Below are 27,769 nucleotides of genomic sequence, written 5' to 3'. Positions count from 1 at the left end.
AAGATACTCCCTTCTTGACCACACTTCAAAATTGACCCATAAGAATTACTGAGATTAAACTTCAGTGCATTTTATAAAAAATATTACTTACTTTCACAGAAGTGAAGAGATACAATTGCACAATGGTGGTTACAATGGTAGAAACACACATTGCCAATAAAACGTTAGCAAGAGATTTATAAATGACTGTACAGCACCGCATCAGAGAATTGTGTAACAGCAAAATGATCAATATTATTTTTTACAAATAAGTAAAATCACCAAATATTTTTGAAATTAAGGGAGGGAAAGCACTCTTTTCTAACTCCCACTAAAACATTTTCTGATGTGGAGCAAAAGACATTAAAAAATGACAGAGTTAAAAAGAAAAAAAAGGAAAAGACATTCATGCATTTAAGCCATTAGTCTCTGCCTAACTGTAATAGAAGGGAAATCATTAATCTTTTGCAAAACTATGGCTTTAGCTACTTAAACTTTTTTTTTTTTAATGCTTTTTATGACAAGAACACGATAGGCCTTGTAAATTTAGGAGTTAAGATGTGTTTCCAAGAGGCTATTTTAGACAGGCACAGCTGTTTTTTGAAACACCAACTTTATGATAAAAATGCTTGGGAGAAATGATCAAAAATTTATAATAAAGGGGAAAGTAATAGGAGGGGCTCTATACAGTTTATCACAAATGACACTGCTTATATCAATGAAAAACAAATCACATTTGTTTATGTGTCATCCTCAGTCTTAATGATGTGGAAAAGGGTGACATTGAACAGGACCTGGTGGCCGTTGTTCCAGGCATAAAGAGCTCTATCTCTGGCATTGTAGTCAAGCATGGATATGTGAAAATACTGGTTATGGAAGGGAATGTCTGTGTACTCGTATGTGGAGGCTTTGGTGGAATAGGAGTAATACACCTTGGCTCCAGTTAAGTGGGAGTTGGTGACATACAATGTCCCACAGATCATGAAAGATTCCCCTGCACTTCTCTTGGGATAACCGGTGCTCCAGCTCTTCATCACTTCCAAGGTATCTTGGTTAAGTTGGCTGATGACAATATTGCCTGCATTCTGGTTGGTTGCATACACAGCCCACAGTCCGATTTCATCAGCCATCAGGTCGATGTCAGAGAATCCACCCCATGTGTAGGGGTAAACGTTGTGAAAGCCCGCATACTCCAGGCTTCGTTGGGCAAGCACTCTCCCCAGATCAAAGCTGTATTTGATGATGATGTTACTCTGATACTTGTTAAAATAGAGTGACCCATTGTAGACAACGTGGTTAGTTCCTGCCCATTTGAAAGGGAGGTTGTATGTCCTTGATTCAGCCCCACTGACAAAGTCTGCAATTGATTTGTACTCGCGGACAATTTTATTGTTAGTGTAACTGTCCATGTACCAGACCTGAGAAGAAGGAAAGAGAAATAAATAAATGAAGCGATTAAATTCTGTACTTTTCTGAGAGTTCCAACATAAAGGCAGAGAGTGAGATCAAATTAATACCAGCATTCTCAGGCTATGCAGGCCACAATATCTTATTGCTGACCTGCTGCAGTGTGAGAGTTTTGCAAACATATAGGCACAGCTTATGTGAAAACAATTGAATTTAGTGCCTCAGAGTAAATTTGCTTTTTGTTCTTTCTTTTTGGACATTCTGGACATATCAGTATATATCACTGAAGGAAACAAACATATGTCAGTACAAATCATATCATTTCAATTACCTGGCAGATCAATGTGGTCACTGATAATTGCAAAAACAAAATCACCTTCAGCAAATTATATTTATTCCATCTCTTGCTCTGAAAAAGTGTATGGCCTAATTTCTTTATATTCAACTCTTCTGCTTTGTAAGTTCCACAGAACCTTCTAGTAACACTTATTCACTGGATCAGTTTATAGGTACAACTACCTTTTAATGAAAGCATTTTAGTAATTTAGTAACTAATCTCACTTGGATATAACGCTTCAGAATCTTAATTCATACTGAGGTTTGTAATAGAACAGAAATGAAGCTTTGGCAAGTTTCCAGTATATTGACTTACATAATTCAGGAATTGTCAATTTATGAAAATACTCACAAAAGTTTCAGCACTATTTTTTTCTTTTAAAACTTGCCTGTAAACTTCAGGGATATTTTTAGCTTGCTTAGTGAACTAGCTACCTCTTAAGTTTGTCACTTATATAGTGTTATTTTTTCACTCTCAGAAGCAGGTTTTAGAAAGAGTATGCAGGGAATTGTATATACCTCTAATTTTTTTTTTTTTTTTCTAATTAGTCCCTTTCAAACACTGATCATAAACAAGACTAAAGCCAATAAAAATTAGACTTACTATCCTGGTGAAGTACATGAAGGAACACTTTACTAAAATAAGCTTGCCATTTATCTTTGGAGATGTTAATATTATCAGACTGAAAATATATATAAACAATATAATGCTTTCCAAAGTGAAACCAATATCCTTGAAGAAAATGAGTATTCCAGTAGAGATAAAACATAAATAAAATATAATGCATAAGCAAAGATGATTGTTGAAGTAACATACTCTGTTATTTTTTTCAGATGCTAATGGATCTGTCATCCAAGCGCCAAACCGAGTCCCAGATGTCTTGACTGTAATTGGGCCTGTGATTTTCATCAGTTTGCCACATGCTGAAATCAGAGAAACATAAACATGTTGGGTGAACATGGCCAATGAGTCAACATACATATTCACAGTAAGAGTAAAGAAAGAGATGATAAAAGAAAGTAAGTTCATGGGATTAATATCACATATTGTAAATGAATGATCATTTTATATTGGGTGCTCTGTATTTAACCAGAGTTTGAACCATGAGCAGTTGTATTTTCAGTGCTCGAAGTCTAAAATCTGAAATGATGTGTACAATCTGGAAAAAAATAAGTGAGGTGAGTCATTATTATACCAACTCAGTAGCTGCTTCTTCTAAGTAAAGAAGTCAGAAAAAAATAAAACAAATGACCTATGAGTCTGTTTACCTGATCGGCCCCACCCCACCCCTACCCCCACAGAAACACACGCTTTGTGACTATGGACAGACTATGCAGGCCAAAAAGAACTCTAAAAGTTGATTTTTAGCTTGTATTTGATAACGAGCAGCTCCTGGGAAACATATCTTTAAGGAATAAAACAACAAAAAATTCATTCACGGTCTACTAGAAAGAGAGGTAGAGTTTTGAAGGGCAAAAGCCTTGGGCAGATTGAGGGGCCTGGACGAGCAGGCATTACCATGCAAGATAAAAACCCAAGCCCTCAGACCCGCAGTGAAAGACTTAGAGTATAAAATGATGCAATGAATGATGAAAAAATAATCACTTTCTTAAAAAAATAGAACATTGTTATCATCCTAACTGTGAACAAGATCTTAGGAAGAGCTAGGTCTTCACAAATGATAAAGTCTAAACCAAATGGAAACCCAACGCATTTTTGTGAGATTTGTAAACAATGAAATTTAAAAGTGATTACTATACACATTATGGAAGGCAATATGTAAGGCAGTTAATATGACTGCCGATGGATGCTGGCCTTTGGTTAAACAAAGCAATACTCTTCCCCAATCATGTATATCTTCTTTTTTTATTAATATTTCTCTTTTTTTTTTACTTTTCCCCCCTCATTTGTTCCACTTTTCTTCCATCTTCTTTTGCCTATCTCTAGAATTAGTGAATTTCCAGTTAGTTCTTACTGGTTCCTGAGTGTTGAGAAGGAAAGGAACAGCTCCCTAAAGCAAATCAAGGACAATACTAATTTTAGTAGGAACCTTATTTGGGCTCATTTTTCTCTAAATACATTCCTCATGGGTATAATTTTTAATTGACAGAATACTAAAATGCACCAAATAGTGCAAAATTCAATATAAAATCTAATACTGACATAATAATGTAAACACTCATGTTTAACTTACAATGTTATAGGACATTAAATATAACTTTATGTTTTGCACTATTACTTCAGCGAAAACCACATATTTAGTAATCTAGCACTTCATGAAACTTGAACGTATTTTTCCTTCTTTTGTGAAAGAAACTAGACATGATGGCATCTAACGTAGTGTAGTGAATTACTTTATAATCTCAAGCTGATAAACCAAGCAAATAACTTCAGAAGACTTTATGGCATTATTTATGCTGAATAGCAAGACCCTGGGTTAAGCCAATTTGGAATGTATCAGCTCAATTTCCTATGAAGACATGAACAGTATATGAGTAAAGAAGAGCAGTTTGAGCTAGAAAAAAGCTAACCTATTTTGAATGGATCTAGTTGTGTATTTCTGTCTCTGAATACATAAATAGTGAAAGCAATATGATCTTTAATGGTGTGATACATAAACATTTTCTGAAGTCAGAGATGATAAGAACTTTGTGTTATGAAGTCAATCATACAAGGAGTGTGTTTTATTGTTGCTAAGAAATTTAAAAGCATGGAAATATAAGTAGATTGAAATGAATAAGAAGGCATCCTCCAAAAAAACCCACAAACACTGTATGTGATTTTCGCTTTTCTCTATGGATAACAAATTGTGTCATTGAACAAAATATAAATAGCAAAATTAGGTGAAAATTTGAAAAGTAATTTTGGCTTAAGACCATGGACTGATACATGCTTTTGTCTTAATTATTTATGAAGACCCAATTAAAACTATAGTAAAGGAGAGAAACTGGTTTAAAAAAAAACAAAGAAATGGTGCAAGGGTCATTAGCAGAGAAGAAATTGTAACACATATCTAGAAGGTGGAAGATGGATGGAAAGTGGTAATTGAAAATGCCACAATGTCAAGTCAGAGGAGGCTAGAGCAGAAGACTTAGAAATTTAAGCATAAAGAACGTTAGAAGTAAAATAAAACAGGGACTCTGTTGAAAGCATGCCTTAAGAGCAATTGATTCCATCTTAATCCTTAGATGCAGGATCTAGACAACAGGCCAAAAAATAAAAAATCTACAACACTGTGTTTATTGCCTGAAAAGGCTTGTTGTTGTTGTTGTTGTTAGTTGCCATAGAGATAATTCCAACTCATGGTGACAGTAAGTATAGGTACTGGCACTCCAGAACAAATGTTCTGAATTCTGTAGTCTCACTGCCCACTTCCCATGGAATGAAATGTCAAGCTCTACCAAAATACACAGTCTTCAAGCAGAATTTTATTGTTCAAATCTTTAGAAGTGAATGGACTACCAAGAATTACCAGGTATTTTAGAAAGCTTACAATAAGGATTACAAAGGTAAATCTGCAGAAAATAAATAAATAAAAAGAGATAATATGGAGAACAGAAGTGATCCTAGTATCTTCAGAGAAATTTGAGATAACATTGTGTTTACAAAACAAGAAAAAGGTATTGTGAATGGAGAACATAAAAGCGCTTGGAAATTAAAAATATGACTAAATTTAAAAAAAATCAATAGGTTAGAAGATAAAAAGCTATCCAAAATTTTAAAACAAAAAGATTAAAAAAAAAAAAAACCCAGAAGTCTAATATCTGAACAGAAAGATTTCCAGAAGAAGAGGGGTCAAAAGAGATAAGAAAATTTATTGAAGAAATTATATAGGAAATTTTCAGAGCTAAAAAACCTAAGTATTCAATTAAAATGACAAACCATAACGAATAAAAAGTGATCTGCTCCAAAAAAAAAAAAAAGCCTGTGAAGTTTTAAAAGATTAAAAAACAGCGAAGACCTTCAAACTTTTCAGAGAAAGAAAGAGCATGAGCTGATCACAAAGGGACGAGAATCGGTTTGGCATTAAACTTCTCATCATCAATACATGCTGGATGCTGGAAGACAATAATCAATGCCTTTATCATTTAGGGAGAAAAATCAGAGGAAGACAGGATAAAGATATTTTCTGACCTTCAAACTTTCCCAAAGTTTATCTACAAGGCATTCATTATTAAGAAGTTACTTGAAAATACATTTCAGCACAATAAGGAAGTAGCACAGTGAGTTCCTGTCCCAGAATGACAGCTGTGCATTAAGCCTTGAGAGCAATTACATCTGAACAGACAGACAGCTCCAGGAAGGGGTCTCATAAACATGAGAAACTGATTTATAAGTAGACTGTATGATATCCTCTAGGAAAAACTGGATTGTATGCTCAAAGCAATTATTGAAGGAGAATTCATTTGAACTTAACTGAAGGATATTGTGATGTTGGACTCAGAAAGGAGAGGAAGATGTCCCAGTCTAGTACATAGCTTCCAAGAACAATAAGAGTGTTGCCATAATAATGTAAACACTCATGTTTAACTTACAGAATCATCTCATAAATGAATTGCAGAACCCTTAACAGACATTTTATCTGCTCTGTGATTACAGAAAAGACAGAATGTTACTGACCTGGATACCATAGGCGAATAGGTAATGTTTACTTTGCTAGGGAATTAAACATTGGAAGAAGACATGGGCAGAAACACGGAGGGTAGTAACTGTCTTCATATTGAAGAAAGTAGTTAGGAATTTTGCATAAAGTTGTTGAAAAATAATGAAGATTTAAGTGTGAGGTTTGGAGTTAGAAAGTTGATAAGGGTTGGGCTGTGAATAGTTGTAAAATATTTTAGAAAGAGATAAGAAAATGGAGGTGGCACAAGTGATCTAAATCCTTGTGCTGCAGAGCAAGAAGTCTGTACACAATGACTAGAATTGATTAATCAAAAAAGGGTGGAAAACAAGTATATTATTAGAGATATGGAGTTAACCACCTGAAACCCTAAATTAAATTGTTAACTGTGGTTGCCTCGGGAAAGCAGAGTTGGGGAGGGGGAGACCATTGCTTTTTGCTCTAAGCCCTTTGTTTCCTTTAAATTTTCTAGCCACATGCATACAATATTTTAATTAGAATATTAGAAAGTTAAAATAGCTGCTAAAACTTAATATTAGCCATTAAATTAAAAAAGTAAAAACTACATTTATATATTAACTATTACAAAATAATCTTCAGGTTTTTATATGCCATACTTCCCCACAGGTCTAGGAAGCAGGCAAATGGAAGATGTAAATAGTTTGCAGAAATGGAAGATGTAACTATATTGCTTTGTAATTTGGTTTTAGTCCTGTAAGGACGAGATAGAAATTGTGTTCCTAAAATTTCCAGCTATATATTACCATTGATATGGCAAATTACTCTTTTTAATTCAATCAACCTTAAAAAATTAGAATTCTGTCATGGATTGAATTTTGTCCCCCCAGAACTGTGTACCAATTTCGCTGGGCCATGATTCCCTGTTTGTGTGATTTTACTACATGTTGTAAATCTTGCCTCTATGATGTTAATGAGGGAGGATGGGTGGCAGTTGTGTTAGTGAGGCAGGACTCAGTCTATCTAAGATTGGATTGTGTCTTGAGGCAATCTCTTGAGATATAAAAGAAAGGAGCCAGCATAGAGATGGGGGGACCTCATACCACCAAGAAAGCAGTGCTGGGAGCAGAGTGTGTCCTTTGGACCTGAGGTCCCTGTGTAGAGAAGCTCCTAGTCCTGGAGAAGATCGATGAGAAGGCTGACAGAGACAAAGCCTTCCCCTGGGGCTGACACCCCGAATTTGGACTTTTAGCCTACTTTCCCATGAGAAAATAAACTTCTCTTTTCCAAAGCCATCCACTTGTGGTATTTCTGTTATAGCAGCATTAGATGACTAAGACACATTCCAACAGCCAATTATCCCATTTACCAGTTACTTCATACCAATGTTAAAAGAGCTAATAGGTGATTGCAGTAGATACGCGGAGCTGGAAGATGCTATATACATGATTCAAGTAGAACCGTGCATTTGGTTTCCAAGTGGTAAGTGATTATGACCTTCGAACACTATGTTCCAACTGAAGATCCACTAATTACAGGAGGAAAAATTACTCTAAAATTTCCTGAAAATATATTCTTATGCTGACCGATCTTTCGTGATCATTTGAAGAAAAGCACTACATGGAATCATAGAAGTCAATTGAGTTAAAAGTTGTTCTGGATATAAATTGATATAAGGTTCTAAATGTGAAACATAAACACAATGGAGTTTCCAGCCCGACAAATCTTTATGCCCAGAGGAAATGGTCATATTGAAGCATAATCACTAAGTAATTATGGTGACCTCCAGTTGTTTCCATGCTAAGTTAGAGATTTTGTAGTTACGTAGTTTGGCTTAACATTGTAGTTGGCCAAACTACACAATTAAACCTCAAAGTGAGGTTTTCAATCTGCTTTATCAGCAAAATCACTCCCTTTGTCACAGGTAGCCTCTACTGATTTAGGGCAGAGGTATGATCTCGGCAGAGCACGAAGACACAAAACATTGTCTTTGCCTTAAATATATGCATATATATGATGTCGATAGGTTTTCTGGATTTCAATGATCCTCTGTCATTATGCAGACATAGATTCAATGTGAGCTGAGTTGGACGGATTAGTTAAAACCTGCACCAAGAACTATCTATGGGACTAGGTGTCATGGCAGGGATCTCATCTAACTGACATTTCCAAATAACCCACAGCACACCTGTGGCTTGGGATGTCTTGGCTTTGGTGCTGTTTGGATCTAACCCAGCACTGGGTCCGCACGACACAGGGATATTAGTGAGCATTGAATGGATTAGGCCAGGGTATAAGACAGAATTTATATCAGGGGTTAAAAGCTCTGACACCTAACTTATTTTCTTCTTAGAGGAAAATTGAAGCGTAATACCAGTATTGCAATTTAAAAATCAAATAACTAATTTATTCATCTAACAAATGCATACTAAGAATTTATTATGCACCAGGACTATGCTAGGTGCTAGGGATATAAGGCAAATAAGGAGACAAGGTAAGTTCCTATATTGTAAGTGTCTCAAAATACCATTGCTTGTGCTTATCTTTTTCTTTCCTTTATTTTTTCTTCTTTTTTGAATCAACTGGCTGGAAAAGTAGAATGAAGAAGTTATTAAAGACCAATCTATATTGAGATGAAAAGGATGTAGCATTGACTATTATGAATATTCATTGAACATATGAATATTATTAATATCTGTTGATGTTAAGTTATAGAACTTCAGTCCTGAGTCCTGTAACATATAATCACATCTCTTCCATGGAGACAGCCTTCCTTGGATAACTCCAAATATGTTGTATTTTAAGCTACATTTTCCTTCAGTCTTCTTATCAAACATACCTATAAACTGTCAAACATAGAAAGAAACAAGCAAATTTTTAATTAATTTCTCATGTTTAGTTTTCCATGTTAAAAACCAAAGATGTCACTTTGAGGACTAAGGTGTGCTTGACCCACGCCATGGTATTTTCAATCTCTTCAGACACTTGTGGAAGCTGGACAATGAGTAAGGAAGATTGAAGAACAATTGATGCCTTTGAACTATGGTGTTGGTGAAGAATACTGAATATACCATAGACTGCCAGAAATACAAATAAATCTGTCTTGGAAGAAGTACATCCAGAAAGCTCTTTGGAAACGAAGATGGCAAGACTTCATCTCACGTACTTTGGTTATGTTTTCAGGAGGGACCAGTCCTTGGAGAAGGACATCATACTTGGTAAAGTTGAGGGTCAGTAAAAGAAAGGAAGACCCTTAGTAAGATGGACTGACATGGTGGCTGCAACAATGGACTCAAACTTAGCAAAGACTGTGAGGATGACACAGGACCAGACAGTGTTTGGTTCTGTGGTACACAGGGTTGCTATGAGTTGGAACCAACTGGACAGCACCTAACAACAACAAAGTTTCCTATGAAAACTGGTTGTGAGGGGCTAGAAAGAACAAGTTTAAAACAGTTATACTTCTTATCAGGTCTCATTGATTTGGTCCTACACATGTGTCTTGATAGTAATTGTCTTGTCTGTGTGCTGGAGCCTTATCCCTATAATCTAGTTAATCAGTATAATTTCATAAGCTTTAACTCTGTGAGCTTTCAGTGAATAGGCTCTTAAGTTAGATACAAACCATTTTCAAAATATGCACATAAAACTATTTGAGCTCCAATTCTAAATAAGGATTTTTTGTGTCTAGGCTCTAGCAGGGAAGGTCCTATGAACATTTATGAACTTTGTGTTTTGCATTTTTAATTCTCCTATGTATATTCCTCTCTCCACCTTTTTCCTCTGTATCTATCACCCATGAACTGTCTCCCATCTGCCCAGGGGCTCATCGTGTATAATTCCAGGCTTTCTCTTCCTGGCACTCCCCTGAATTTGACCTCAGTCTATCACAATTTTTTATTGTGCAGTCACATCCTTTGAATAAACCAATTTTTGTCAATGGCACACAACAACAACAAAAACAACCTAAGAAGCACACTTAAATTGAAGAGTTAATGACCAACAATATTAACAATTTTCAAATAATATCTAGATCTTATTAAAATGAGTCCTTCAGTTTCCTAATCTGAAATGGTACATTGAAAATTTTGAATTATATGGCAATAAACTTGCTTACAACTAAAAAAAGGCATATGCTAATTATGTATGGAAATGTTATTTACCTTTCACAGAGTTGTGGACAAAGTGCTTTGTACAGAATTCCTCCAATTTGGGTGACCAGTGTGGCTGATTAACTCTTACTCTCTATCTGGTTTAATGGGAGTAATTGATTCTTACTCTGATCATTTCTACTTCAGAAAGTGATCCCTGAGGTGCTTTAAGACAGACCTTTTAATATGGCCTTCTAATAGGGTTGTTTCATTCACTTACTCATTTATTCATTCTTTCAGCTAAGATTTACTGAGTACCACACACCGTTCTAGGTACTAGAGTTACATCAGCGAACAAGATATGATATCTCTATGCTGGTGAAGCTTACATTTTGGTAGGAAGAGAGAATAAATAAATAAAAAGCAAACATCCTGAACATATCAGGTAGGAATAAATTCTACATACAGATTTAAATAGTGTGATTTGATAGAGAGTGGCTAGGGAGCTACTTTGGATTTGTTCGGTCGGGAAGATCCCTTGAAGAGGACAATAATTAATCATCCAGCCCTGGACCATAAGTTGAAGGGAAGGACATTCCAGGTAGTGGATCAGTCTGAGGAAGGCAGCATCTTAACAGTGGTTCAGGACATGAGCTCTGCAGCCTGACTTCTTGGATTTGAACCCTGATGCTACCACCAACTTTCTGGGGACCTTGAGCAGTTTCTGAACTTCTCAGTGTCTAATGGGTAACAATAGTAATACTATTTCTCTTAAAAGGTTATTGGAAGACTAAATAAAAAATGCATGCTACGTTTTTAGAATAGTGTTTGGTACATAGTTAAGTACTTAATAAATGTTAGTTAATATCATTCTTCTTGCAAAGGCCCTAAATCTGGATATGCCAAGCTTCTGACCCTCCATCTTACAGATGAGGGTGCGTGGTGAGCTAAGAGAAACAGAAATAAGCAGAAGGAAGTCCAATGTGGCTACAGCACACTAGAAAAAGTATAAGAGAAGATTGGAGAGGGGATCAGGCCAGAGGGACCAATTAGGAAGTTAGTTATCTTATCACATTGGTTTGGAGATGGAAAGAAACACATGAACTTGTGGTACGTTTTCAGGATAAAGTTGATACATTAGGCTTTGATCTGGGTGTGAAGATGTAAAGTCAAAAGAGAAATCAAGAAAATCTGAAGTTTAAAAAAATATACAATAACATGCATATTTTTATCATGTTCAACCTGGCAGATGTGCAGTGTCATTTACTCAGTGAAATGACTATGGGAAAAATGAGTTCGGAAGGTAAAAATATGAACTATTTTAGGTTGTTTACAGCTATTGTACATGCCAACAGAGATGTAAATAATATAAGTATACAAGTCTAGGGAGAAGATACCCCTTTGGGACACAATTTTGACGGTGTTCAGCATACTGATGCTAGTAAAAGCTAGGAGCTAGACATTGCCTAAGAGAGAGGACAGACACAGAGGAAAGCATCTGGAACAGAGTTCTAGGATTCAACAGAGGAGCCCAAGAAGAAGCTATAGGTGGGACAGAGAAAATAGTGTAGTGTTAAGAAATCCAAAAGAAGTGAGCAGTTTAAGAAGGATGAAGTAGCGAACTGTGGAGAATAACACCGAGATGTCTAGTAAGATAAAATCAAAGAACTTATCATGAGTCTGGCAGCAAGAAGTCATTGATGATCACAAGAATAAAATGAAGAGAGTGGTGAGTGTAGAAGCTGGGTTGGAGTTGGTTTTGAAAAGACTGTATACCGAGGCAGTAGCTATAGGCTAGTTTTTCAGAGGAAAAGCAGGAAAATGGGGGTGAGGAAATACGGAGTTATTGGAAATCTTTTATTTGTCCGCTGATGTTATTGTGGTTTAAGAAGGGTCTGTTTAGAATAATATAGTAGAGAGGGAGAAACTGATGATGTAAAAGGGAAAATAACTAAAGAAGAGAAGCCTGTGAGTAGATGTAGTACTTGTGTTTAACGATCATTAGTAACCATGCCTCAAACTATGTTTTTATACGTCTTGTTTGTTTCTCTGCTTTTACTCCCAGGATATGTTCCTGATGTAGTATACACCATTCAGGTTAGCATGCTGAGGCAGGAGTGAAGAGATCTAGTGCCTAATCTAAGCCATGGCATTCAATTATCACGTTGGACAATACTCTTAATTCTTGGATGGAGTTTCATCATCTACAAGACAGAAGACCAGAAGCTTGGCATTTTGTCATTCTAAACGTGGAGAAATTGACTATATAGGAAATGAACAAAGTTCTACATGCTAGTAGGGGAGAGATGGTACTTCTTGTTGTGGTTAGATCAATGAACAACAACAACAAAAACATGATAATCATCTTCATTATTATCATCATCATCTACCCTTATTCTTGGGAAGCAAAAAACAGACAAAAAGGCTCTCAATGTTGATTTCTTTCCAGAAGGATTTTCCCTTACAAAAGGTTATGAATTTCCCAAGCTAAAATAATCTTGCCAAATGAAATTAGCAAAATTAAAATTTGCAGGAGTATATAAAATGGGGGTACCTTTTTACCCATAATTTGGTGGATTTTTGTAGGAAGCACAGATATCCTTAGTGCAGAATATGTAAAAATAAAGTGAGATAAAATAATCAAGGCATTTCTATTTCTCAGCTCAGCAAAACTAGCTTTTGTTCAAATAAATCAGTATCTTTCTCCCTTTACACTCTCTTTCTATGAGGACAAAAGAAATCAGACAGAAAGAATAATCTCCCCAAATGCCTGGAAGACAAACGTTCCTGCAAAGGTGGATAGCAAAGACAGAACTTAAGAGTCTTGCTTCGTTGATCTTCTCCTACTATGCTCTTCTGTCAGCCCTGAGACACATGAAAACATTAGCATCTTATAACATATGGCATGTGTGTGTTCTGTATATCAGATAATACACTGAATAGGCAATTGAGGAAAGTGACCATTTTACTTCTCTGATGACTTTTAGACATTATGTTGTTTAATGATAAGTTACAATCTGTATTTATCCATCAGTCGTTCAGAAAAAGGTATTATTAGGGATTCAGCAGAAAGATCAGTTGTTTGGATCAGTGAAGCATAAAAACCATCTGTCTTCCCTTTGGCTAATTTCTTTAATTGTACCTTGTAATATCCTAGACTAACAGCTCCTGGATTTGAATCCTAAGGCCGTGTCCATTTAAGTAAATTAAATGGAGTAGCAATTATGTTTATGGACAGAATGTTATTTCTTTTTACTAAAGGCCATTGGGAGATTCATGTAGCAAGAAGTGGAAATTGCTTGATCTTTAAAAATCTACCTATTGAAACTATTTAAAATAAGTTTGTCTCTACTATACATTTGGTAGTAAAATCTATTTATATCGTTTAAACTTTCATTTGCACGGCCAGTCTTATCAACCATACTGCTAAGGGAAAGGTGTGGATGTAGCTGGACATAACAGACGCTGTATTGCATGGAGTGAAAAAATGAATTACCAGTGGGTGTCTGGCAAATGGGTTCAAGAACAAGACGCATGTGTCTAAATACCCCATTTTCTAAAACTAACGAAGTTACTCTTAAATTTTTAAAAAATTGTCTCAATTCTTTCTTTTTCTGGGACAAGTCTTATATTATTGACCAAGTGTTCACGATTGCCCATTTCTTACTTTGCTTTATCTTGACCAATCTTTTAGTCAGGCTTCTCTCCTTCCTACAGGTCCCTGAATTCTGCTTGTCCCCAAGCCTGAGCAACCACTAGGAAGAGGGACATCAGTTGATATCAGTTTATCCTAATAATCAGCTGATCACCAAGCCAGTTGCTGAGTTGATTCAGACTCATGGTGATCCCATATATGTCAAAGCAGAACTGTGCTCTATTGGGTTTTCAATGGCTGATTTTTTCAGAAGTAGATTGTCAGGTGTTTCTCCCAAGATGCCTCTGGGAGGACTAGAACTTCCAGCCTTTCAGCTAGCAGCCAGGCATGTAAACTGTTTACATCATTTAGGGACTCTACAGTGAGACATTTCCCCTTCCCCTTAAAAAGTCTCTACTAATCTTTACTTACCCCTCCTTATCCTATTAAAAATGTCTTTCTCTGTCTAATTTTGAGATACTTGCAGATTTCTGGGACCGAAACATTCTCCCTATTACAGTAGTCTTTCTTCAGAATAAAGTGTCTCCCTGTCTAAGCCTGGATTCTTTTTTAATTTGACAGCATGGACATATCTTTAAGGAGAAGCCTAGTAAACATTCAAACTGAACGAAGGAGAATTGTGTTGTGAAATCCCAAATCATTTGGCAAATCATGCTTGTCTCTGAAAACACATGTTTTATGTCCTTGAGAGGCTTATACTTTAGTTGTAAACCAGGAAAATGTAAAACATAAATAAAGAAAGATAAATCATTCGATTTATGGTAAAAAAAAAAAAAAACACAATTATTCAAAATATTGTAGCTGAAATAACTCGGGTTCCAGGGTTCCAGAAGAACGAATCATCATCAAATGCATGGGCACTGGAAAAATTCCCATTTAATGCTACAGTCCAGAGTTGTGGGGAGAATGGGATTGTCTTTGGTAGATGACTTATCTGAAGGCGTCCCCAACTTAATTTGAGAGAGTAGTCTTACAACTTTCTCTTATTAAATATCTAAGTGAAATCTGACTCCCCTTACCCCATGCACACAGTTTGCCTTCTCTGGTAATTCCTGCTTTCACTGAGATTTCCAGTGTCTCTTGCTTTGTGTGCTGAATAGTGCACAATATCAGGTGCCAGGGAATAAGATACTGCAATGATATTGAAGAAAGAAGGACAAAGTGCAAACAAAATAAAGGTGAAGCAGGGAAGGATACACTTTTGTTGTCTTTTCCCCCCTCAAAATATTTTTTTTTTTTCTTTTTTTAAGATCTAGATATAAGCTTATTGGATATACACTGGTTTGTTTTCACAAGGTAACGTAAGTATTTTTATCTTGAAAATAACATTTGCCCTAAACACTCGAGAGACATTAATCTTTTACCTACTATGGTGGTATAGTGGGTAAGCGCTCAGCTGCTAACTGAAAGGTAGGCAGTTTGAACCCATCAGCCGCTCCATGGGAGAAAGATGTGGCAGCCTACTTCCGTAAAGATCACAGCCTTGGAAACCCTATGGGGCAGCTCTACTCTGTTCTATAGGGTTGCTATGAGTCAGAATTGGCTTGACGTCACATAACAACGTTTCAGGTATATTGCGATAGCCTCTAAGAATTCAACTGGAACCAGACAGGGATGTTCCCTGACCTTTCAGAGCATGGACAACTTGTCTATAAGTGAGTAAAAGAACAGTTGTTGTGCAGTCCACTTTTAGTTATGGTGACCCCATGTGTGTCAGAGTAGAACTGTGCTCCACAAGGTTTTTGGTGGCTTATTTCAGAAGTAAATTGACAGGCCTCACTTCAAGGTGCCTCTGGGTGTACTTGAGCCCTCAAACTTTCAGCTAACAACTGAGTGTTTTAACTGTTTGTACTGCTCAGGGCCTCCAATAAGTGGGTAAAGATTTAAAAAATAAAAAAAAGCAAATGAGCATTTTCTGTAAAGTGTGCTAAATGTCATGGGAGAGAGAGGTGGAGGGTTGTGGGCGCACATGCCAGGGGAATTCAATCATTTCATGAGCAATCAGGGAAGGCTCCTCAGAAGAGTTGGTGTCTGGTGTGTAAAATTAAAATAAAAGTTAGAATTTGACTAGGTAATACGGGGAGGAACAGTATTCCATGAAGGGGAAAGCAGGTTCAATGTCCAGGAGGTGAAGAAAGCATACACAATTGAAGAACTGAAAGATCAGAATGAGTGACGTTTAGAGTGAGTGCATGGTGGAAACTTGAGAAAAAAGGACTAGAGAAGTAGGCGGGTTCCCTACAAAGGTGTGAAGATTTAATTTTAAAGATAAACCACTCAAGAATTTTAAAGATAGGTGTAATATATTTAGATCTGTATTTGGGGAAGATTGCTCTCAATACCTTGTGTGGTGGACAAGGGATGACTTCAGGCAGGCAAGTGGTTAGGAGGCCATTGCAATAATCCAACTGATAAATGATAAATGGTGCTCTGGACTACAGTGGTAGAAATGAGGATGCAGAAAAGAGGGTGAATTTTCTAGAGAGATAAGAGGGGGAAAAAGATACTGTGATTGGATGGGGGAGTGTGATACAGAGAATAATCAAGAATCACTCTCTGGTCAGCAATTGTGTGGATGGTGGTTCTATTCACTGGCTTAAACTTATTGATCTGTCTAGGGCATTTCTGTATTACTGCATGTACTGCATAAAAGACATCATACATGAGGAAGAGAGCTCAGTCTTTGAACTCAGATGAACATAGCTGTATTTGAATCCCACCTCCAACATGTACCTTAGGCAAGTTAACTTCAACTGAGTATTGGTTTCCAATAAATTGCCAGTAATAATGCCGGACCCAGAGCTGTTGCATAGATTAGAACTAACATATGTAAAATAGCTGGTGTAGTGCCTGTCAAACAGTAAGCACTCCATATTACTGGAGTCATCTGCTTATATGCTTGTTGGCTTTTCACTAAAATGCAAGCTTTTTGACAGCATAGAGAGGCTCTTTCCTATTCATCTTTGTATCTCCAAGTACCTAGCAAAGTGCCAGCGCTCATTAGGCAGTCAATAAATATTTGTTCAATGTGCAGATGATTACCCCATAGACTATTTATGGGGTAATATGCCATACACAAGATAAAGACAGCAAGACCAAGTCTCATTATTTGTAACACGTCAAGCTTCTAAATGCTATTGATACTTTACTAATCATGAAGCCTCAAAATCATTTGTGTTAATAGAAAGATGCATCTGATGAGTCAGTAGATGGCACCAAACCATTACCCCAAAATAGTACTAAGATGCGAGGTGATTGGGGAGGGGGATCTAGAAAGGTGAAAAGCCTGATTATCATCTACAGTACATATATATTGGTGATCTCAAGGGGGGTGTGGGAGTTTTAACTACGGTTTTTTAGTCTAATTCTCACATGCACATAATTATATTCTGTGTGTCTAGGAATGTGATAGGATATAATTAAACACAGGGGACTTTATTCTAATCAGTCTCTCACAGGAGAAAATTAAGCAGTTAGGAAAGAGCACTACTGTATCTCACTTGGGCCACTAGGGTGCATTGCTGTTGGAGCCTTTTTCTAATTTCTGTATTCTCCAAACCTTCAATTCTCTAGTGAAAAAACAAGCTAAATGGTGCCCTACTGGTCTCAATGACTTGTGTTTCCCTCAGCACCTTATTTACTATTTGGGAGTAACTTAGACCTTGCAGGCAGTGAGGCTAGTTTGTATTTTAGTATCTTAAAATTTGTAGGACTGTGACATATTACCTACAATTAAATCTACTGAAGAGGGGAATGGAAATGCATTCATCATTGTTGCAATTTTATGCTGTCTCTCCCCAATCCATTTCTACCCTCTGCTAATTGGCTGTGTGTACTGAGAGGCTTCTGGGGATAGTGAAGAGGCCATCGATGAATGAGTCTTCTCGTTCCTCTTACTAAATTGCTGATACCGTAATTATCCCATGTTCCACTCTAGATCTGAGCAGCATTAAATACAAAAACAAAAAAACCAAACTTGTTGACGTCGAGTTGATTCTGACTCTTAGTGACCCTATTAAAAAAAAAACAAATGAAACCCAGTGCTGTTGAGTCGATTCCAACTCCTAGTGACCCTATAGGACAGAGTAAAACTGCCCTATAGGTTTTCCAAGGAGTGCCAGGCAGACTTGAGCTGCCGACCTTTTGGTTAGCAGTCGTAGCTCTTAACCACTACACACCAGAGCGACTGGATTTTAGATATGTTTGGAACATTGAGCCACAGATTTTTTTTTTTTTCTCTACTCTTCCTGTCAATAGGGTCCTTGGGTGGTCCAATTGTTTCCGCTTGTTTACTAATCTAAAGATTGACAGTTCAAACCCACCCAGCAGCGCCACAGAAGAAAGGTTTACCAATCTGCCTCCATAAAGACAACAGTCAAGAAATTCCTATAGAGAAGCTCTACCCTGTGGCCTATGGAGTTGCCATAAATCAAAATCGAGTCAATGGCAACATGAGTTCCTGTCAGTGGTCCTGTTGATAATTAGTGTCTGTTTTCTCAACTGAGCCCATGATATTTGATATTTTTATATTAGGTACTTATGAGCTTGAAGGGTTCTCAAAGATATTTGGCCCAACCTGTACCAATTCCCAGGAAGGAAGAATATTAAGTAAAGTGTTAATCAAACTGTAACCTAGTGCCACACTCAAAATTATATGTTTAGTTTCTTCTCCTACTGAATACATCTTATCATTCTCATTTAAATTGGGCTAGCTTTTTTTTTTTTAAACGAAAAATGTTAAGATTCATTTACTTATTCTTTAAGTGATTATCTGTCTGGCTTTATACTTCATTTCATTAAGGCTGCGTATCTCTGCCTGGGCATGTTTTTTACACTGTAATTAAGGGCTGTGGCCCAGGTGATAAATATCCTCTCTGCTCAGGAGATGCTTAATAAGTAGTTTGGATTGACTGGCATAAACATCATATGATAGAGAATACTACCCAGTTCTTAGGACAAAAATGATCAATGAGTTAGATTCACTGAGGCACTGACCTCTCTACCAAATGTATAGGAATCCAAGGGCTGCTAATAACCTAGGAAAGAGGTTATAACGTGTGAGAGCTATTTTCATTTTATAAGGTCTAGGGTTGGAATCGACTCAGCAGCAGCTAACGACCAACAACAACAACAATGGTAAGGCCATATCTTTTAACTCAAACAGCAATCATCGCATTAAATAAGGAAGTTAAATACTGGTTTCGCTGTCGTTTGGTATTTTTATTGGTTACTAGAGTCTATGTTTTTATTAGTCAAAATAAAAATGAATACTTATTAATTAATGCAGTTTATTTGAAAAATCATTTTAAAACTTGTAGTCTATGAGGAAAAATTTATTTAAAAAGTCTTTGATATTAAAATATATATACATTGTGGATCACCATCCAAAGACCTAAGCCCATCGACGAAACACTATCCATGCTTCAGTATGAAGGAAAAGCATAAATTTGTGTCCAGTTGGATTAACTCCTTTTGTCCCAAATATATTTTTCAGTATCGGAGGAAGTTGTGTGGGAGGAGCTAGTTATATGTAGGTTCGGAAAGAAAAACAAACTGAGGGTTATGAAAAATAAGAGAGGAGTGTAGAACAACCTACTACGGTCGATGTTATTGCCAGCTAAGTAAACCCAGGCAGAATATACGTCATGAGTAACATTCACTTCCAAAATTGAGAAAATTCTGAGTTTTTCAAGTGTTAATCCCCCAAAACTGTAAATGGTACATGTTAAAGCTCAATGTCTTTACTAGACAGAACCATCTTATTGCCTGTCCTTGCTTTAGGGGGACTATTTTTACATAGCAGAAACCTGATCTTAGCATACAGAGCCTATGTGATCGACTTCAGTGTAAGATGGTGGAAACAGAAGAGTGAATTGATTCTCAGGGTCTGGAAGGGTTTGTCTATAACAAACGGACCTTTTCCAAGGCAAGTCACTATGAACAAAGCCTTCCACAGACCAGTCCTGTGCACTGTCATTTACAGAAAAACTTTATGCAGATACTTTATGAGTATACCTTACTTATTCCTTCTGTGACTATCTGGCTTTATACTTCATTTTATTAGGACTGCATATCTCTGCCTGGGCATATGAGCTAATAAAATATGCATTTGGATACTTCCTCGTAACCCCCAAATTAACTTGGGCATTGAGAACACTCCAATGTGTAATTCTTGGTTTACAGTGTCCTTCTTAATTTGTTTGGTGGAGACATCATCTGTCAAGCTATGTAAGTAATATGTGCATTGAACTAAAGGTACCGTATTTTTACACAAATAGTGCACGCCTGCTGTATTTGTTTGCCAGGCGCACCTTCCCCCCATGAGGCACCCTTACAGGTGCTGCCATGCCAATCCTCTTCTATATGTAGCTGTAAAAAAAAAGAAAAATAGCATAGCACGCTTAAGAAAACACCTCGTGGCAGTGAGAGCGCGGCTGGCAAACAAATGCAGAGGGTGCACACTATTCGTATAAAAATATTGTATTTCTTGATTAAAAAATAACAAATATAAGATCAGAATTTCCTTATGTCGTGGGAGTAATGTTTACCTATTGTATGTTAACAATAAATTTCACAACTCGGTTTTAAAAGCAGAACATACGAAGGAAGTGTATAACTGCTATGCCAAATCAATAACTTTTGTCTTGCTTATTCTTAATCCCTTCTATACTATTTCAACTTAAATACTACGTGGCTAAAAGGAAGGATTTTTTTTAACAAGAAAAACATTTTCCTCACCATTTGAAATAGCTAATTTTTGTTCTGTTGAAAAGGTTAGAAATCATTACAATACCTCCTTATAGAATTAATTTGTTCAGCAAATATTTATTAAGTAGTGTTTCATTGCCAGCCATTTTTCTGGTCATTGGAATATACAACATTTAGAGTGATCAAAACAGACATTGTTCTTGTCCTCACGGAACAAAAGTCTAGCAAGGGAGATACTCAATTACACAGGCAATGGTAATGAAACATGGAAAGTCCAATCACCGGTGGAATACCACGGCTTTTGAAGTCACATAGACTAGTCTGAGAGGGCAATGAAGGATTTTGACAAGACATGACATTTGAGCTGAGACCAGAAGAATGAATAGGAGTCAGTCATATGTGACAGGGAAAAGTGTGTGGATAGAGAACACGTAAGTAGGGGAAAGAATGTTACAACAGAAGGAATAAATAGCCTCTCGTAGTGGCCCTGTGGTAAGAAAGTACAGGACGCATGTGAGTGGGATACAGCATGTGAAGGAGGAAGTGGCAGGACATCGAATGCAGAGGTAGAGAGGACTGCACATGAAGGGTCTCATAAGCCATGGACTGTATTCTAGGACACAGAGAATCCACTGGGGCTTTTAAGCAGATTAGGATAATTTCAGATTTCTATTTCATAAAACTCATTCTGAAATAATTTGGACAATGATTAGGAGAAGGGTAAGAACTGGAGCCATGAAATCTAGATAGTTGATTGTTAGGATAACAGCTACAGATGAAAAGATATGGACCTTGATTAATGAGGAATGAGGAGCTGAGAATTCCTGTACATGTCTTTAGCCTTAAGGTTTATGCTATTTCCTTCTGATTAACTTTGTTGGGTTCCCTTGGAAAATCTGGGGTGCCTGCAGTAGGGCTCCTGATATGACAATTCTCCGCATTGTTTTGAGGCTGTGATAAATGAATGTGACATTTTTCATTTAGCTTTTTTTTTTTTAAATCGCTTGAGTCTCCATAATGCTTTTGAAATTTCATTCAAACTTGATTTAAAAAATTTACATTTATTCACTGAAGTTTTCTTTACTAGAAATTGATTAACCATTTCTTCTCAAATGCTTTAATTCTTCTTCCAAGCTTATTTCCTATTCCAGAACAGTTTCTCTTTACCTTGAGAAAACACTTTCTCCGGTTATTGAGTTGCCCTTCTCGTCCTGTCCCATCATGTCAACAACTAAAATACTGTTCCTAAATGGACTTAAAATCCCTCCTGATTCAATTCATGGTCATTTTGTGTGTGGTGTGTGTGATAATACACACACACACACGTGTGTGTGTATATAGATAGATAGATACATATCTATATATACCCAACCCAGTGCCGTCAAGTCGATTCCGGCTCATAGCGACCCTATAGAACAGAGTAGAACTGCCTCATAGAGTTTCCAAGGAGTGCCTGGCGGATTCGAACTGCCGACCCCTTGGTTAGCAGCTGTAGCACTTAACCACTACACCACCAGGGTTTCCAATCTATATATATACACACATATACGTATTTCTACATATCCACCTATCTATTTGGATAAATATCAATATAGATATAGACATTTTGCTGATGTTGCTGTTAGGTGCCATTGAGTCAGTTCAGGCTCATAGCAACCCTTTATATACAGCAGAACAAAACACTGCTCAGTCCTGCACCGTCCTCGCAATCATTGCTATGTTTGAGACCATTGTTGCAGCCACTGTGCTAATCCATATCTATCTCTATCTCTACCTATGCCTGTACCTATATCTATACCTACATTTATACACAGCAAAACCTGTCAGAGTAGGAAATCAATGGGGCTCCTTTGTTTTTCTGGGTCTCCCAAGTTTTCTACCTTTGACAAGGTTCAGTCTTACCACTTTTCTATCGATCTCTATTGGTGGAAAATATTTGCGTTTTCCTTCTCTGACAGGTGTCTGCTTTCTCAGGTTATATCATATATAAATACATTTCAATTTCAACCATTTTTATGTGTACAATTCAGTTCCATTAATTACGGTCACCATGTTGTAAAATTATCGCCAGGATCCATTTCCAATTTTTTTTTTTTTATTGCCTTTAACAGAAACTCAGTGTTGTTTTGTATTTACATTAGAGACTAGTCCCATGATGACCTCAACTGAATAATCAGCTCATGGATGACATGGAATAGTATGTAAGCTCAGACAAGACTGAATCACAAATTTTAGAAGGCAAGATCCTGAGTCCAGAACCCGTGTCATATGGCTGGCCTTTTGCAGAGTGGGGAATACCTATTTGAGTAGAAGCCTCCTTTTTTCTTTCTTGGGTCTATCAGAACTCCGGTTCTATTCTGACGTACATAGGGTCGCATTAAGTTGGAATCACCTTGACAGCAGTTGGCTGGTTGGTTATCAGAACAGCTAATGGTAAACTGTGCATAGTGGAGGAATAATTTTGGTTTGCTTTAATCATTGCAGTTTCACATTTAGTCCCAGGACTACTTCCTCTGAAGTCTCCAGCTTTCTTCACTATCAAATTGCCACCCCTCTCTCATAGACAAGCAGTGATTGACCATCCCATATTATACGTCTGTAGTAGAACTTATTTCCATTAGCGTAGCTAATAGAATTGGCTATGTTTCCAGACAAGTTATTTCAAGCCACCAAACGGTAACATCAAAAAAAAAGAAAACCCGTTATTGTCGAGTCTGACTCATAGTGACCCTATAGGACACAGTAGAATTGCCCCATAGAGTTTCCAAGGACCACCTGGTGGATTTGAACTGCCAACGTTTTGGTTAGCAATCGTAGCACTTAACCACTACGCCACCAGCAGTTCCGCAAGGTATTCTGAAATTCAGACAATGGTTAATCAAATAATACTGAGCACGCAGATACACTCAAGTCATTAAGAAACACTTTCCACTTAGAAAGCAGCAGTGGTTTGCCTACAATTAGGTACTTTATGACTATTTGCAAAACATTAGAATGCAGTGTTCATTGAAACTACTTAAAAACACAACTTAGAAAGACAAATGAAATTGTTCTACTTACTTAGCTTTTTCATGCAGTCACGAAGTCTGGTTTCCAAGCTAAGCACCCTTTGATGTAGCTCCTCGTAATCGTAGGCCCCGATTTCCTCCTGAATCCCAGTGAGAACAGCTGACAGATTCCGAATCTCCTCCTTGAACTGAGTGATTAGCTTGGCATCTGTTTTGTACTGTTCCAGTACAGGGATCAAGGGCTGGAGCTCGTCCATCTTCTCTTTCAACTCCTGTGAAAAGTAGCCAATTGTTCCTGAGAGTCATTTAAAACAGATCAAGCTGCCACGTTCTGTTTAATAAGATACTTAAAGGAGATTATTAAAGCAGCTTCAAAATTCTTTGTTGATTTTTGGTTGAAATTAGGTATTTTGTGAAAATGCAAGCAGACACATGATTATTAGTAGTAAATTCATTTATATCTTAGCTTTTCAATACAAGAACCTCTCTTTAAATGGCTTATATGCTTTTCTGTAGAACAAATTGATCCTTATCATAATTAGAAAAACTTCCAACGGTAGCAATTATGGGTTTACGTATTATCTCACTTTCTGTTAGCTTGTTTAGAAAGTGAACAATAGTGGAGGATTATTTAGTCAGGAGACATAAGCAGCATTCATCTTCTAAGTACGCATGAAGTTTGAATGAAGTTGTTAAAAACAGGTCAAATATCCTGTTAACTTTAATTACTTATCTGCTGATTATCCACGCTATAGAGGCACTTACAGGAAATTACAGATCCAGGGCCAGCTTTTCTCTGACAGAATTTTTCCCAGTTGTGGTCATCTTCCACTCTAGCCTTTCAAAGCACAATTGCTCAGGTATTCCTAACTCTCTTTAAATATCCATCTTAGCACAACATCATTAGGAAGGTAAGCTCAGCAAGTATAATAAATCATGCAAAGCATCCCAGAGCTCAAAGTAATATATGTTACTGTTTACCGTTTTGAATTATTCCCCACACCCTGACTCTCTACCTTAGTGTAGATAATTTAGAGGTCAAAGTAAGGTAGAGTTGTTTAATACTCTCAGGGACCAACGTGCGCACAGTTTATGCAATAGAAGAGCCTGGCACAGAGCTGTTTGAAACTAAAACACTGATTTTTGTCAAGAGAACCAGAAGCTTATGCTGCCCGAACAGTGTTCCCCACCCCTAGCCATCACAGGGCTGAGCCACACTGGCAGTTTTACCTGCAGCTTTTAGATGTGTCGAAGTGGTAGGGTCGATGAAAATATTTCCTGAGTTTGATTCAATTGTGAATTAGATGATACAATTTCTGGAAAGAGCTGTCACTATCATGATCATTTAAGAATAAACCATAGGTGCTGTCAGAAACCATGCTGTATACTGACTAATTTAAGGAGCTGAAAATTGCATTTTTAAATTACATTTGGAAGATATTATTACCGTAAATACATTAAAATACCAAGAGCTCCCATTGCTCCCCTGATTTATGGGCTTCTTTCTGGTAGGGAAATTTCCACTTGCTCTCTAAGTTCAGGATTCTTTGAGTGTGCATGGTGAGTGGAGGAGTGAAGAGGGCCTTAATAATGAGAAAGATTCATAAGTATCACAGTCAAAAGGCAGAACTGCAGAACTTTGCTCATTTTGGTGGCTCATTTTGCAATAAACTTATTAGTTTGAGCATCTTGTCATATTCCTAAAGGAAGACACAGTTGCTTCATTAGGATTATAGCAAAAATAGTTCTGCTGGTACCACCCGATGTATATTACAACAACTGTCACAGTGAAAGATTTTACATTCTATTAGGGACATACCAGGAAACCCTGGTGGCCTAGTGGGTAAAAGCTACAGCTGCTAACTAAAAGGTTGGCAGTTTGAATCCACCAGGTGCTCCTTGGAAACCCTATGGGGCAGTTCTACTGTACCTGTATAGAGTCGCTACGAGTCACAATCGACACGAAGGCAACGGGTTTTTTTTTTATTTTTATTTTAATGGACATACTGGAGCCTCTGGGTGGCGTAAGTAGTTAAGCACTCGGCTACTAACTGAAAAGTAGGCAGTTCATAATCCACCCAGAGGCACCTCAGAGGAAAGGCATGGCGGTCTGCTTTTGAAAATTCATAGTCACTGGAAACCCCATGAAATACAGTTCTACTCTGAAACATGAATCAGGGTTACAAGGTTAAAGTAGGATGACATAGCTCTGTGCCTGCTAACTCCCTCTAGAATTCCACTTTCTAGTATGTTACTGTCATAGCAAAGGCTGTAGCTACTATACCTTGCACAACACAGATTTCCTTCTTTAAGAATGACAGTCTCAAGTATAATAGCTACAAAAGCTTTCCATCTTAAAGAGTGTAGAAGACAAAACCTGCTTAAGTGTTTTATAAACTATAAAGGGCTAAGCTCCTGTAAAGAGATTATTCCTTTTTGACAGAGGTTCAAATGACATTATCAGAGTCAGGTTTCTCTTTTTAATCCTTGACACTGTCATACATGGTTAATAAAAGTCTACACAGCAAGCTTAAAGCAGTATTTCCCTATTTTCAGTGTTTCTAGACCATTGCTACTATAAACTACTTAAAATCTAAATCTAGAAAAGGACTTTATTTGTATGAAATTATGAAACAACCCTCTTTTTACATGCTGATATTAGTGGTATTATTGTATCTTTTAATAATTTATATCTTCTCTATTTCTTCTCATATTACCAGGATATAAAATCATCAGAAAAGCTTAGATAATTGAATTATTCATTTTCCTTGGAATTTCCCTTTGCCGTAAACACTGTGGTGCCTACACATCTATCTGAAAACTCCAAGATTGCGGAAGTCAAACCTACTTGAAAATGCTTGGTCATTAGTGTCTTCCGATCATCTTCAATCTGCCGAAACTTGGCCTTTAGCCCTTTCATTTGAGTTTCCATTTTTAAAACATATTGGAAATCTCTCTGAGTTCTCAAGTTTAAGACTTCGATAGACTGAGACATGTTCTGAACCTGTTAAACAAGAACATTGGAATGTTCATTATTGTTAGTTTACTGTTACATGCAACTACTTCTGAAGGAGTAATAATGACATTTACATAAAGAACTAGAAATGCCAAATCCATAACTGCCTTCCCATAGTACACACTTACAGGACAATTCTTCACGATAAGCCTTCAGAAAATTCAGCAACAGAATATTATATTAGGTGGGAAATAATCAAAAGGGTATTCTAGTATTAGAAATGACTGAATATAAATAAGAATTTAATACATCAGAAAAATAAATTTCAAAAATACAATTTTCATTCTAGGGCTTTGTAAGCTTATAACGCCCAACCTATTAGATGTCAAAATAAGTTGCTTCTTTAAGTACTAACTCTGACTTCTTCAAGATATGGAATACTTAGCAATTCTGGGTGGTAGTGACGTGTCCAACAAACCGACATGGACTCATTCCAGTACAGTTACTTCATGATGAGTGTAAAGTACTCCCTGAAGTGAGACTGAATTAACCGAGATGAATATGGTAGTGCTGAGAGATCTCCTAAATCAAAGACCATACTCTTTAAGGAAACTTAAAGATGGTGGTTCTATCAGATGCTTGGTAAATAGGCCCTAAGCACATGATAAGCTGATGACACCATTACAGGTCCATTGAAGGACTATTTAGAAGTAGCAAAGAGGTGAGTTATAAAGCACGTAAAAATGAGAGGAAAGGAAGAGTAGTCTAATTTTTGTGGCAGAAAAATTCTGTAGACAAAGTGAAGACCTCTAAAAGTGTGTGTGTGGGGGGGGTGGGTATTGAATGAACTGAAAAATGAGATGTCAGTAAACCATCGTAAAGAATAACACAGATCTCTATACTATGTGTACCAAAAGTGTTGTCTGTAACACTTTGACATCATCAGAGAGCTTGTCAGACATGCGGAATCTCAGCCCTGCCCCAGAGCCATTGAATCAGAATCTGCATTTTAACAAAATCCCCAAGTGATTCTTATGCCTATTAAAGTC

At 37.0% G+C, this 27,769-nt stretch overlaps 1 protein-coding gene across 3 annotated transcripts in view; it reads right to left on the bottom strand.

Moving 5' to 3' along the window:
* Positions 1–396: 396 nt before the first annotated feature.
* Positions 397–27,769, bottom strand: part of OLFM3 (olfactomedin 3) — a 218,221-nt gene continuing 190,848 nt past the window's right edge. For 2 of the 3 annotated variants that reach the window (XM_049880230.1, XM_049880231.1), the window contains 4 exons: positions 26,613–26,768; positions 23,817–24,036; positions 2,540–2,646; positions 398–1,397 (listed from right to left, as the gene is read on the bottom strand). In XM_049880230.1, the coding sequence (XP_049736187.1) occupies positions 720–1,397; positions 2,540–2,646; positions 23,817–24,036; positions 26,613–26,768 (1,161 nt within the window). In that variant the 3' untranslated portion in view covers positions 398–719. Of the gene's footprint in view, positions 1,398–2,539; positions 2,647–23,816; positions 24,037–26,612; positions 26,769–27,769 lie in introns of all 3 variants that reach the window. The other variant, XM_049880229.1, reaches the window with a different exon arrangement.

This window comes from Elephas maximus, chromosome 3 (genome assembly GCF_024166365.1).
Source record: "Elephas maximus indicus isolate mEleMax1 chromosome 3, mEleMax1 primary haplotype, whole genome shotgun sequence".
NCBI classification, from domain to species: domain Eukaryota; kingdom Metazoa; phylum Chordata; class Mammalia; order Proboscidea; family Elephantidae; genus Elephas; species Elephas maximus.
The sequence above is the reverse complement of the archived record's forward strand: the minus strand, read 5'-3'. Positions and strand labels throughout refer to the sequence as shown.